Source organism: Cyprinus carpio, chromosome B5 (genome assembly GCF_018340385.1).
Source record: "Cyprinus carpio isolate SPL01 chromosome B5, ASM1834038v1, whole genome shotgun sequence".
In the NCBI taxonomy this organism is placed as follows: domain Eukaryota; kingdom Metazoa; phylum Chordata; class Actinopteri; order Cypriniformes; family Cyprinidae; genus Cyprinus; species Cyprinus carpio.
Window position 1 is genome coordinate 3,543,695 of NC_056601.1, and position 13,553 is coordinate 3,557,247.

Sequence of the window (13,553 nt, forward strand, 5' to 3'; positions counted from 1 at the left end):
TAGAGAGTGTTTGCGCACCGTACATACCTGCAGCAGAGACCCTTCTGTGGTCCAAAGCTCATGTAGAGCTCCCAGTGGAATCCAGATGATGGAGACGAGAGAGATGAACCAGCCCACCACCTCTGCCCACAGCGGGTATGTGTAGGACTTCCCGTATCGAGCTGGAGTATACTGAACAATACTGGAGATCAGAATAACCTGCAGAGAGAGACAGGAACAGGTCATTATTATTCATTCAGAGCAAAGTGTTATATCCCATTATATCCCATCCCAAGCACACACACCAGACTCTACTTTATAAACATCTATTACTAAACAGTAAATGTGTTTTAAATCAAATGATTTTAATGTCCTTAAATTGAGAAAAGTGAATTTAAAGGGATAGTTCACCCAAAAATAAAAATTCGGTCATTAATTACTCACCCTTGAGTCATTCCAAACCCACCCGTAAGACCTTTGTTTATCTTTGGAACACAAATTCCGAGAGCTTTCTAACCCTACATAGACAGCAATGCAATTAACACATTCAATGCACAGAAAGGTAGTAAGGACATTGTTAAAATAGTCCATGCGATATCAGTGGTTCATCCTTAATTATATGATGCTACGAGAATACTTTTTGTGTGCAAAAAAAAAAAAACATTTCAGAATTTGATGCACGTTCACAAGAGTTCCACATCACATGTAGAACAACATGAGGGTGAGTAATCAAGGACAGAATTTTCATTTTGGGGTGAACTATCCCTTTAAGGTGGGATGCATGGATCCCATGTATAAGGATTTGTGCACAACACAATCTGACAAAAAGTGAGTTCTGTCATTGATTTTGTTTTCAGTTCACTGCTACTTAATGGAAAAAAGAGAAAACGTGTCTTGTTGGAAAATAGTGACTGTTTTAAAGCCATCTGAGCTTTGAAGCCATTTATTCTGGAACAGACCAATAGTTGTCAGCGTTATGAAATAAAGAGGATCCCAAAATGTCCGGTTTTGTTTTCCTCACCAGCACAAGCATGGGTGACAGGAACTGCCAGCAGACACGGAAGAAGAGGTTTGGTTTCTTCCCCAGCATTTTCTCCAGCATTACACTGAGCCGTCTCACTCCTGCGAGAGAGCAAGAACGAGGTGAGATGAAACCTTCATATCTCAATAGGAGTCGTTCTTCAATGGCTGTGATCATGAAGTGCAGACTGAAGGAAGTGAAATTCACCAAATATGAGTGTGACGGCGAGCACCTCGAAGAAGGCCAGAAACATAAGAGACACCACAGCTGTGTAGTGATCCATCAGCTGAAACACATATATCCCACCCTGCACACACGCACACAATATTATTTCACTACCATCAGTTCTGTGTCATAATCAAAACAATGACAATACAGCAGATATATATGCAATGGAAAAAAAACATGTAATTTTTTTAGTTGGCCTTTAAGTTTTCCAAAAAAATAATACTAGATATTTTTTTTTATCTATGGAAGAAATATGTTTTTTATGGTGTCTTTAATGGTGTCTAAACTTCAGGAGCAAAAACTTTAGTTGGTAAGTTTGATTCATTTCAGTGAATCAGTTCAAACTGTCCATTTCAGTGAATCCATTTCATTATATGCTCATTGAAGTTAATTTTTCACACATTAAAATTAGTTAAAATATTTAGATATTGTGCCTCTACTGAATCAATTCCCTAGAGAAAAATAATACACTAAAAAGTATTTGAAATACATTTATTTCATGCTAAGTATACTACAAATGCATTTATATATTTGTGTACTTAATAGAAATACCTTGCAATTGTATTTCTGGTATACTACACTGCTATACTTAAGGTCTGCTAAATAGGAACAACTAATTTTGTACTTAATGCACTTTAATTAAGTGGTAGCAGAACTGAAGTCAAACTAAAGATATACTGAAGTATATTTGATTCTGCTAACGTGGAAATATTTCAATTATACTCCAGGTACACTTTAACTATCTTGCATTTAAAGACTGATATTATTCAAAGATCAAACAATCCTTATCAACAGTGACATTAAAACACATTTTAGGCTTAGTATTAAGAAATGTGCATTGTGCACAAGTAATACTCTGAATACAGTTTAATTATAATTTTTATATCAGTAAGTCTCGAGCGATATGTCAGTAAATAATTTAATAGATTTGAACTATACTTAGTATGAAATAAATGTATTTTAAATATATTAGTTTTTCTTGGGTTTTTATTTGTTGAATCAATTTATTTATAAGCTCTAAAATTGTTTAATTTCAAAAATATGCTGAATATAGTTAAAAGAAAAACTGAGAAATACTAGGATATAATATCCTTCATTTGTTTTCTCAAACTAAAATTATGTTCCAAGTGTTAACAGTTCCAGGAACAGTCTTATAAAATCCAACTGATCCAAGAATAACAAATTCTCAGCTATAAGAACACATTACTTGTTTATGAAGTGAAACTAGATCATATTTACACTGGTAATGTGAGGGATCCCCAGCAGAAATCCAACACTGCACACCGCCAGAACAATCAGCTCCTTCCTCTTAAAAACCCCCAGAACTTTCTTGCCAAAACCGTCCACGATGAAAGTTACAGCCACTTCCACCATGGCAAACTGCACAGTGTACATGTAAACATATAATAGGTCAAACTGCACAAACACGTTTGTAACTCTGTTGAAAAACCTGGTGAGTTGGGCATTTCCCTTATTCTGATCACCTTTCCACACACAAGAACGAGGCATTTTCACATATGTGACCCTGGACCACAAAATCAGTTTTAAGTCACTGGGGTATATTTGTAGCAATAGCCAAAAATACATTGTATGGGTCAAAATTATAGATTTTTTTTTTTTTTAATGCAAAAAACATTAGGATATTAATTAAAGATCATGTTCCATGAAGATATTTTGTACATTTCCTACTGTAAATATATTAAAACTTAATTTTTGATTAGCAATATGCATTGCCAAGAACTTCATTTGGACAACTTTAAAGGTGATTTTCTCAATATTTAGATTTTTTTGCACCCTCAGATTCCAGATTTTCAAATAGGTTTATCTCAGCCAAATATTGTCCTATCTAACAAACCATACATCAATGGAAATCTTATTTAAGATATATAAAGATATATAATATAAGATATATAAATCTCAATAAAAAAAAAAAATTACCCTTATTTTTTGTGGTGTTTTGTGGTCCATGGTCACATATTATACTGCTCCATCATGGATTTTCCAGCTGCACTCTTATCTCTCATTTTGTTGACCCGCAGAAATGAACGAGGCCGATGAAAGAAAATAAAATGAACAAATCTGCCATCTGTGGCATTATGTTTATGCTTTGCACAGAAGACAATTGCAGAATGCACTGTGACAAAACTGATCCGATAAGGTGTACAGAATGCAAAGAACTTTTGATTATAAAGGTTAAAGACATGAGTTTAGTTTTGAGAGAGAAAACAAGAGCGTGTCCTATGTGAATGGCTTCTTAGATGGTAGCTACCTGTTTTACGTGGGTATTAGACAGAAAGGAAGCTTACTAGGGATTGAAATTGTGTTTTGAGGCTGATTCTACCTGACTGTCCAATCCAAGGCAGAGTAACATGATGAAAAACAGAGGAGCCCAGAGCTGAGAGACTGGCATAGTGGAAAACACTTCAGGATACACCACAAACACCAGACCCGGCCCTGCAAGAAAACACACCCACAACATCACTCTCACTAACACAGAGAAAGATGACACCAGTAGTTATTCCAGCATGAACTAATTACTAAGATCGTGGCCAACAAGGAGAACCAGATCTTTCACTGTTTTGGAGAATCGAATTATTGTTTTCAGATTCCAGTCAAACATTAATACTCTCAGCTCTGCTTGACAAATTTTATCATGTTTAATTCAATTAAAATTCTGCACTTTCTCACCAAAATCAGTGCAGAAAAAAAAAGAAACTAAAAAATAAAATAAAAATAACACAGGAGAAGGAGACTAAAAAGGCTGGGAAAAGAAGCTGGAGAAAATTATTTTTAATTATTTTTTTGTGTTTATATTACAGCACTGTTTTAGTAAAAAAAAAAATATTTTTAATTTTCAATGAGCTCTCTTAAGGAGAGCGAAAATAGAGTAAAGGAACAAAAGGGACAAAGACATTATTTGTTATGATGAGAAATACTCAGCAAAGCCACTGAACAACACAACTGTAATTGCATTTTTCAGAAGAAAACATCTGTCTGCTTTTCTGAGAGATAAAGGATGACTGGGTGAATTCTAAGGTGTATAAGGAGAAAATAATTGAGGCAGGAAGTGCATGCATCCCCAAAAAAAATTTCATAAAAAAAACATACAAAATATGATATTGAACGGTGTGCGAACTCATCATTTTTTTTAAGCATAACATTTTCCAACAGCAGTCCAGCATCTCTGTGTTCTCCGTGAGGTCTTAATGGGTTAAACTGGTGGAAACTGATGGACTCAAATGATAACATGTTTTACTAAACTGTGCTGTAATATAAACACAAAAAAAATATTATGATATGATAAACTGCTGTGAAGTTCTCTTGAGGGCAGCTCAACTGAAGGACATGCTTTTATCATTGTTTTTTGTTTTCACATTGTTCTACTCAGCCTACATTGGTACATTTCTTCCATGAATAGTCCCTTTATTCTTTTTCTCTGGCCTAATCCTATCCACCCTTCACCTCCTCTCACACTTATCCTCTCTCTGGCAGAACGGAACAAACATCTTTTCTGAAAAAAAGCTGGAATTATCTAATTTCATTAGCTTGCATGGCATTGACATTGACTTCCTTAGGCCTGTTTTGTGCATGTAAGTATTGATTATTTATATCAGTGCCCATATGCATAGGTCACAGAACAAGACACTGGCAATGTAAAAACTGCTGTGTAGATTAATTAGGATTTGGAAGTAAATGCGATTGCCCTACTCATTAGATTTCCCATAAAGCACAACATCAAAGAGCACATAAAAAAGATAACAGAGATCCTTCATGATCCTCTGGTCCTTCAAACTAAATTGTGATTCTTGGCCGTACAGAGACACAGCAATAAAACCAGACAGTAAAAGTGGTTCAACCAGACAAAGCAATTCAGCTGCTTGTGAACAAACCTTGAAATGCACAAGGACAGAGGAGGACTAGATTCACAGCTGCAGAGACTGATATTACAGAGAAAAGGAAAACAAACTTACCATCAGTGGCAATGTCATCTACAGGTAGGTTGTGAATGTGGGCCATGTACCCAATGGCAGAGAAAATAACAAACCCGGCCACAATACTAGTGGCTGAATTAGCCAGAGAGACGATATAGGTGTCCCTGTAAAATAAAAGATGAAGATCGACGAAGACAATGAATCGTGTTTTCCTGGAAGATAACAGGCCCTTTTATCTCTGATCAGTGTAATAAACTTACAGGCAAATAAAAAGGAAGGTTACAATTTGAAAGCTACACAAGTACATTTTTTTTATTCAGTTTTATATTTACTTAAGATACATTTAATTAAAAAAGCTTTTAAAATGTAAAATGTTAACTTGCTATTACTAAACCTGAGGATGTTGTTGTTGAACTTGTTGTAACTGGCCATAGATATCATAGAACCGAAGGAGATGCCGATGGAGTTAAAGATCTGGGCAGCAGCATTGACCCACACCTAAAACATAAGTTTAACAAACACATACAAGCACAGGGTTTTATTTTTGTCCTTCGTCCATGTATTGTTAACATACTGTATATGAAATGTTATGTTTTAATAAAACGTTAACAGGAATCATATTTCACGTTTGCTTTACTATACAGAATTACTAGGACTCTTAATTGATCTAAATATTTATTAGCAGTTAAATCACAACTTTTTTACGGCAGTTAAACTTTATATGAAATGAAAACAAAGTAACGTGCAATTTTTGGGTTTGGCTAATTGTATAAACATTTACAGAAGCAACACAAATAGAAACAGGGAAAATATTTGTATAGTGTATTTTATTTTATATCTCAGATTTGAGCTGTATCTATCTGTATTTTTAGGCTCTACTGTTAGTGTTATCTGTATGCACCATGGGTCTTAGAGTAACGCAATTTCAATTATCTGTATGTATGTACTGTACATGTGGAAGAATTGACAAAGCAGACTTGACTTGATATGTGTCATGAAAAATAAAACCTGACATTCAATCAATGCCCCAGTTTTTCCATAAAGCATGGGTGTTTTCAAAGATTTCCCAGTGTTAAAGTTATTATTTTAAACCTACCCCAGACCTGTTGATTATCTTCACCAAGTGCTCATTAGTAATTACATGTCATATGGTAAACCACTGCAATTCCCACAGTAATGCTGTTGTTTATCAGTGGTACTAAAGTAATGATGCGGCAGCATGTAAACAGCTTCTAGTTTGTTTTTTAACACTATGTGACTTGAATGGTTTTCACATGTGATCTCACCTGGACTTCCAAGAGTTTACTCCAGTTTGGCATGAGAAAGAAGAGAATGCCATCTTTTGCTCCAGGCAACTGGACATTATTGATCAGCAATGCAAACAGTATGAAATAAGGGAACGTGGCAGTAAAGTACACAACCTATAGACAGAAAATTATTTTACATGATTATATTATTTTCTATTAATTATTTTATTTCCGTAATTTTCTTTTATTCACCTAAAATATGAAATATGTGAAACATGGTTACTTTTACTGTTGACATACTAAGCCTATGTATACACACCAACCTTGTATACTATACATACCAACATATTGTTTATATTTTTTTTTATAAAGACAAATATTTAACAATCCTAGTTTAAACATGCTATTGTGTCCCATATTCAAGGTTTAATTTATAAATTATGTGAGCTTTGAACTCGGACCTTTCCGGTGGATTTGACTCCTTTAAAGATACAGAAATAAACAATGGCCCAGGCCAGGACTAGAAGGCCAAAGAGTTCCCAACGAATCCCTCCAGCATGCTCAATCCCTGTGGTCATTTCTAAAACCTTATGACTGGGGGAATAAAAAAAAAAACATTTACAAAGCACAATCACACAACAGAGCAAATCTATATCAGTGTCAAGAGTCTGACATAACATTGACTCGATAAATAGAATAAACCTTAAAATATATTGTTAAATGTCATTTCATAGGACATTCCTTATTACTACACACAATGAGACAGCACATTGATTACAGGAAATTCAGCAATACAGAGTGATACAGAACTATAATCCATGACAAAAGTCAAGCATCCCCACCAAATATGGCATAAACAATAAAGACAGTAAACAAATTAAAATGTGTTACTCACTCAAAGAACTGTTGACTGGCTGATTTCAGATGTGTGGCATTGCCAGGAAAGCCAGTGGAACAGTTGCCAACTGCATTCCATGTGTTGTTGCAGGACTGCCATGGCAATGAGGGGCTGAAAGAGTGAAGCAGGTAGTAGAGAGCCCAGGTCATGAGCACATTGTAGTAGGTGCAGAGCACGTATGAAATCACCACCGTGGCAAGCCCCACACCTGAAGACAGACAGAGAAAGCATGAGACACCAAGGAGACGCCACGTTTCCTGTCACCTTGTCCAAGCCTTTCACTGCTGAAAAGACTCACATTGGAACAGCGCCTAGGGCTCTTCAGAGGCTCTGAAATGTTTCGTTTTAGAAGAAAAAGAATAAAAGCGTTGACCTCCAGAAGTACATTTTTAGGTTTATATACAAGTTCCAAAAGAACAAAGCAAATCTTCAAGACAGATGTTTTAGGTCAAGTTATATGAAGAGGGCTTTATCTGAAAACATTTCTAAACATATGCTAAGAAAGAAAAACTTTTCAGCAGTTGCTCATGATTCTTGTTATCCTTTTTTATTAAATATTTTTGGTGGCTGGCCAAAACAACTGAGGCTAATGCAAGATGTTCTAGCAGATTTGAATCAGAAAGCCTTTTTTTATTGAGGATTGCATGAATGAATCCATTAAGGCGGTTCAATGTTACGCTAAATTTTAGATTTCAAATTTTAAAGTTGCACAACACTTAATTTCAAAAGATCTTAGGCACACACAATGTTAAAGTGCTAAAAAATTGGTTTACCCTATTTACTCGTGATTATGACTGGATTGATGTGGAGTACTAAACGTGTTGTTGGAACATGTAATCTCATAATCTTGACATTTTAAAAACTTGCTTTGTACCACTTATTTGTATCTTAACTGGTGTTGCTTCAAAATTTACAGTGGATATAATTGGTGACCTAAAAGTTTACCAAACAGGTCAAAAAAAAAAAAAATCCTAAAATGTATAAAATGGAAAAACAGATATATTTGCTATATGGACAAAAGTATTGGGACACCCTCTTCTAATGAACAGGACTGAATACTTTAGTAATTTCCATGAGGACAAACCTTAATTTTTAAGCATATAACGATATTCTAGACAATTGTGTGCTTTTAATTTTAAAGCAACAGTTGGGACAGGATTGATTCAGTCAGTGTGGAAGGACTTGACTGGTCTGCATAAAGCAGAGTCCTAATCCCAGCTGAACACCTCTGGTGTGACTTTAAATGCAGACCTTGAACCAAAAACTCATCACCAAACACAAATGACTAGTACATATAGGTACAGTCATTTTAGACACTTCCAAAACTGTTGCAACAGAGATGGAAATATAATTTTTAAATACATGGATTATGTTTCCATCTTTGTTGCCACAGTTTTGGAAGTGCCTTTTTCTGTTCTAAAGAAGGTGGTGTCCCAATACTTTTGTCCATTTAGTGTATGTATAAGTCATTGGTGTTTGTTGATGAGTTTTTGGCTCTACATTAAAATTAGGTCAAAGAGAAACAACCAAAGTCCCTTTCAAGGAAAGTCTGTTCACTTGGTGGCCATATTTGCAAAGCCTCTGGGCAGCCCATCCAAGACCAATTCCAATCTAAATGAATCCTGAAATCTCAAAAAAAATTTCACTGAACTCGCAATTAAATTACATATTTTAAACCAGCAACAAAATCTGAAATGAACTGCCCCTTGAATGCTGTTTCTTATGCTCAAATAGCATTTAAAAAGCTTATTTTTGTGACTACTCATTGGCTGGTCTAGCAGTAGGTTTCTTTGGGAACCTGAGCTTGAAACGGCCGCTGCAGTGGCGCAATGACTTTAATCAGCTCTTTCATTTAGAAGGTGGGACTATTCCTCCATATTCGTGTTGCAGTTTCTTCCATTCATAATTATTGGAGTGAACCATCTTTGTATTTCTATAGTCTTTGGAAACAACCAACAACACTGCTGTCTAGCTTCATGGTTTCTACAAGTCAAATGAATTTTAATGGTTTCATGCTGTTGGCAAACAGAATTATTGCACAAATCTGTTGCCAAGTTGTATGAGAGGATATCATGCAACATATTGATATTTGTTGTTGGCTAGCTTTCACAAAGTGACTGATACAACAAAATATCACTGTATGCGCTTTTACGTCAACAACAAATGCTGAGAACCACTTGTTTACACAATAGTAGTTCTGTTTCTCTGTGATTTCAAGTATTAATTACATCTTGAAAAATAAGAAACAGGACTCTTCGCAAACCACAGGATATCACAAAGGGATTCAATGGTCAGGGTTAAACTTAATACATTTCTTCTGTGCTGGCACATCATTGACATCCTGATATAATCACGACAGCATTTGCTTCCAGGGTTTTTGATTAATTACTGCCATATAGTAATCAGGGTTGAAATCTCTCAGAAGAATCTAAATACAAACATCCGAAAGATGTTTAAAAATTAACAGTCGCATAGTAAGAAGAAGAAAAAAAAACATTTCTAAATGACCTAACCAGTCATCAGGGTCCTTAAAATAAGATTTGGAGAAAGAAATCCAAAAAAAAATATGTGTTATATTAGCTATTCTTAGTGATTTATTTATGATTTACTTGCCAAATCAAACAGTTCTGAATCCTAGATATTCAGTGTAACCAAGTTACCTTGTAACCCAGATCAGCATTGTAGAAGGATGACAATGCAAAGATAACTGATTTGATTTTCTGTGATACTCGCTTTAAATCCATGGATTAGCTATTATCACTCTCTGTGGATCTTGGCATTATTTTGTATTCTTTTCCCACCATATAAATGGAATGTTCACTAGTTGTTTCAGGCCTGAATAGTAGAAAGCTCCAAAAACAGGAATGTTGTTGTTGTTGGCACGTTCCGTGCTGCCCTCTAAAGTCACCCAGATTCCCTCAGTGCCTTTGGTCTCCTGAACTTAAGCCTAAATGAGTTCACTGCTTCAGCAAACTATAGACCAGAGGCATTATGGGATCATTGGATGCTCTACTGGAAATCCAGAATTAACAGTAAATCTAAACTGTTTTGTTTTTGCATGACCATGGCTTCTATCCACTGCACGTAACATTATTGTAAACTTTGTGTTGCTCTGAATTTTATTTCATAAACAGATCTGTAATTAAAATGTTTGTATGCATTTCTAATTAAGAAAATTGCCTCACATATCATGAAAAGAGGAAACATTATTTGGCTTGTAAATATTAAATTTCAAATCAGTAAATCAACCCCAAAATCTGTATTATAATTATTTTTTTATGGAGAAACCTGGGCCCCAAACATTTAATTGGGTCTACAGATGTTGGCTTCACATCAGCCATCAGCAAATGTATGTATGCGTGAACAGAAAAAAAAATAAAATAAAATAAATAAATAAAAATAAACCATTCTGCATTGAGAGATATTTAGATGCATTAATTAAAAAATTTTGTTTCCGTGACAAATACTATAAAAAGAAAGGCATTTTGGCAAGCAGCCACCCAAGTCTATCGGGGCTGCGTTTCCCAAAAGCATCATAAGCCTAAGTTGATCGCAATGGGTCTATGATGTACTTAGGCTTACGATGTTTTTGGGAAATGCAGCCCAGTACAGTTAGAAAAAAGTATTTTTCTGAGAACAGATGAAATATTTTTTCAGAACCCACAGAATTCATCTTCTCTGATGTACCATATGCAACATTCTGAGAATCACATTAGTGTTGAATGACTAAACATAATTGCATGCACACTCTCTCTCGCTTTCCTGTTACGTGCACAAATAAGTCACTCTAATGTCTTATTCCATCTTATACTGAGCTTGTTAAGTCACACAACCCTGATGTCAACACCTGGTGAAAGACTAACCCATGAGGAAATGATTACCCTAGAGACAGAAAGGTTACTTAGGTGTGTTTTTACGTTACTGAGCATACCAAGATAGATAATGCGGAAGAAGGAGGAGCTTTATTACAAAGGAGAGCCAATGAATAGCCCTTTGCTCACTTTTTTTGGTGGAAGTTCAGAACATCACAAAGAACGTGACATAAGGGTACACTTCAGTCAAAAGAATATACAGAAAGAACTACCTGCTTCAGTCCCTCTGCTAGCAAGGAGCCATAATCGGCTGAAATGAGCGCTATATCAAGGGACCGACCCAAAAGATTTGACCGGGTAGACTATCTCTGTCTTTGAGGAAAGAAGTCCTTAGTTAGCATGTGAAAATGTCAAATTTAAAAAAAAAGGGAAATAAACCCAAATGACAAACAGTGATGGCTGAACATCTTAATGTTGACACTCACTTTGATCACAAATAAGTTGCCTTCAATTTACATAAAATGGCATTATTTCAAAACATTTATTTTTTTTGGTAACATATTATTATGTAGATAATAGTATTATTGCTTTTAATATTTTATTTAACATATTCCAAATGAAATTGTCTTGAGGTTCAGGTTTAAACTGACTCAATGATTTAAAAATAGTTCTTCCAGTTTATTATAAGTAATAAAGATTTTTCACTTAAAAGTGATGAGGATTCTAGAAGAAATATTGTTGTTTGCACATTAACAATGCATAATTTCATAAACATAGGAATTCAAATATGAAGAGGTTGATTCAGATACAGAAAACTGAGTAAAAATAAAGGAAACACAGCAGATATCAGCCATCACTAGATCATCAGAGATCAAGCATCATATAATTGCAGGTCCACACATTTAATAGGGAAAATCCAACATAAAGGGGGAAAAGATAAGCTTTGCGGTCAGTATCCATGCTTGAACTGCCACATCAAGATCATCCACTAAACATAGTCCAGCAAAATGATAAGAGTTGCAATGCTTTAAATAAATACCTTTTAGCAATTGCATAAAATAAGTATGTTACTGTAACACTCTGAATGGCTTCAGTGATATATGATGAGCATTCACCTTTCTTGACACAATAACCAACAGAAAAAAGGTTGTAAACAATCACTGGGAAACAAAAAACAAGGTGCACCATCCAGAGATTTCACAAGAATTTATATAAAATATATCATTTGATGTCATTGAACAGATTTGAACAGCGGTAAGAGTTGAGCAGGAGGCTATTCATGTGATTGAAATACTGGAATGTCCCATACAACATATAAAATAAAAAGATCGGCCATTTGCTTGGACTATGTTTGGATGGAAGAACTGAATACAGGAGATGTGAGGGATTAGGGCACAAGGACCACTCACCTTTGAAGAGGGGACATATTTTAGCCAGAGAGTGGACCGGCCCCAGACGGGTGTACTGCCCAACAGTGAACTCCATGAACAGCAGTGGGATACCACAGAGAAACAACATGATCAAGTAGGGAATCAAGAAAGCACCTGGAACATGTGAAAGCGATAACAATATTTTATTCTTTAAATAAAACCGACTTTGTTTTTAATAAAAATATTGTTTTGCTTCAGCGGTCACAAATGTATTTTTGTCTTCATACAATTGACAGGGATACAGCAACAGAATATTAGTGATTGTCAAATAGTCTTAAAACTCCATTTTCTACCACGCAATTTGTCTTTTTTGCAGAGTCATTCTGTGAGGTTAAAACTATTTTCTTGCAGCTCATATTAATGCAAATTTACCATAAAAAGAGGAAGTGTCTTTCAGGAGAGCAAGATGACTTATTCACATGCTCTATATAAATAAAAAGTCCACAAATGTCTTCCCTCATGATTTCTAAACTTTAAAAAAAAAAAAAAAAAAAAAAAAAAAAACACATTCATTTGGACAATATGTATATGCACTGAACAAACCAAAACTATATGGAGTGATACAAACATGAAGCAATGGGAGGCAGGTTTATCTGCTGTGAACTTTGTGTCCACTGTCCTATAAAACAAGTTTACCCTAAATATCACAGATCACTGCTTACAGTTTTATTGATTATTACTCTCGGAACAGTATATATATATATATATATATATATATATATATATATATATATATATATATATATATATATATATATATATATATATATATATATATATATATATATCGCATCTCTTCAAACATTGTAAACAATTTAAATCATTTTGCCACACATCTGGTATATCTTTTCAAGATTTTTTTGCATAATAAATTCTGTATATGGAATTTGCCAACCCAGTAAGGAAATTTTACGGTTGATAATTATTCATGCCATGGAAACAACAACCCCTTATGCTCTAACTCATATCTTTTAAGTCAATTATTAACCATGGAAAAACGGTCAAA

The 13,553-nt window shown here is 34.8% G+C and overlaps 1 protein-coding gene across 2 annotated transcripts in view; it reads right to left on the reverse strand.

The window, feature by feature from the left end:
- si:ch211-225b11.1 (uncharacterized protein LOC561694 homolog) overlaps positions 1–13,553 on the reverse strand; it is a 28,984-nt gene that overhangs the window by 1,416 nt on the left and 14,015 nt on the right. For both annotated transcript variants that reach the window (XM_042723659.1, XM_042723658.1), the window contains exons 2-12: positions 12,527–12,661; positions 7,303–7,513; positions 6,869–7,001; positions 6,447–6,581; positions 5,555–5,658; positions 5,200–5,324; positions 3,570–3,682; positions 2,468–2,608; positions 1,208–1,307; positions 1,001–1,101; positions 28–198 (exon numbers count right to left, since the gene is read on the reverse strand). In XM_042723659.1, coding sequence (XP_042579593.1) covers positions 28–198; positions 1,001–1,101; positions 1,208–1,307; positions 2,468–2,608; positions 3,570–3,682; positions 5,200–5,324; positions 5,555–5,658; positions 6,447–6,581; positions 6,869–7,001; positions 7,303–7,513; positions 12,527–12,661 — 1,469 coding nt within the window. The remainder of the gene's footprint in view (positions 1–27; positions 199–1,000; positions 1,102–1,207; positions 1,308–2,467; positions 2,609–3,569; positions 3,683–5,199; positions 5,325–5,554; positions 5,659–6,446; positions 6,582–6,868; positions 7,002–7,302; positions 7,514–12,526; positions 12,662–13,553) is intronic.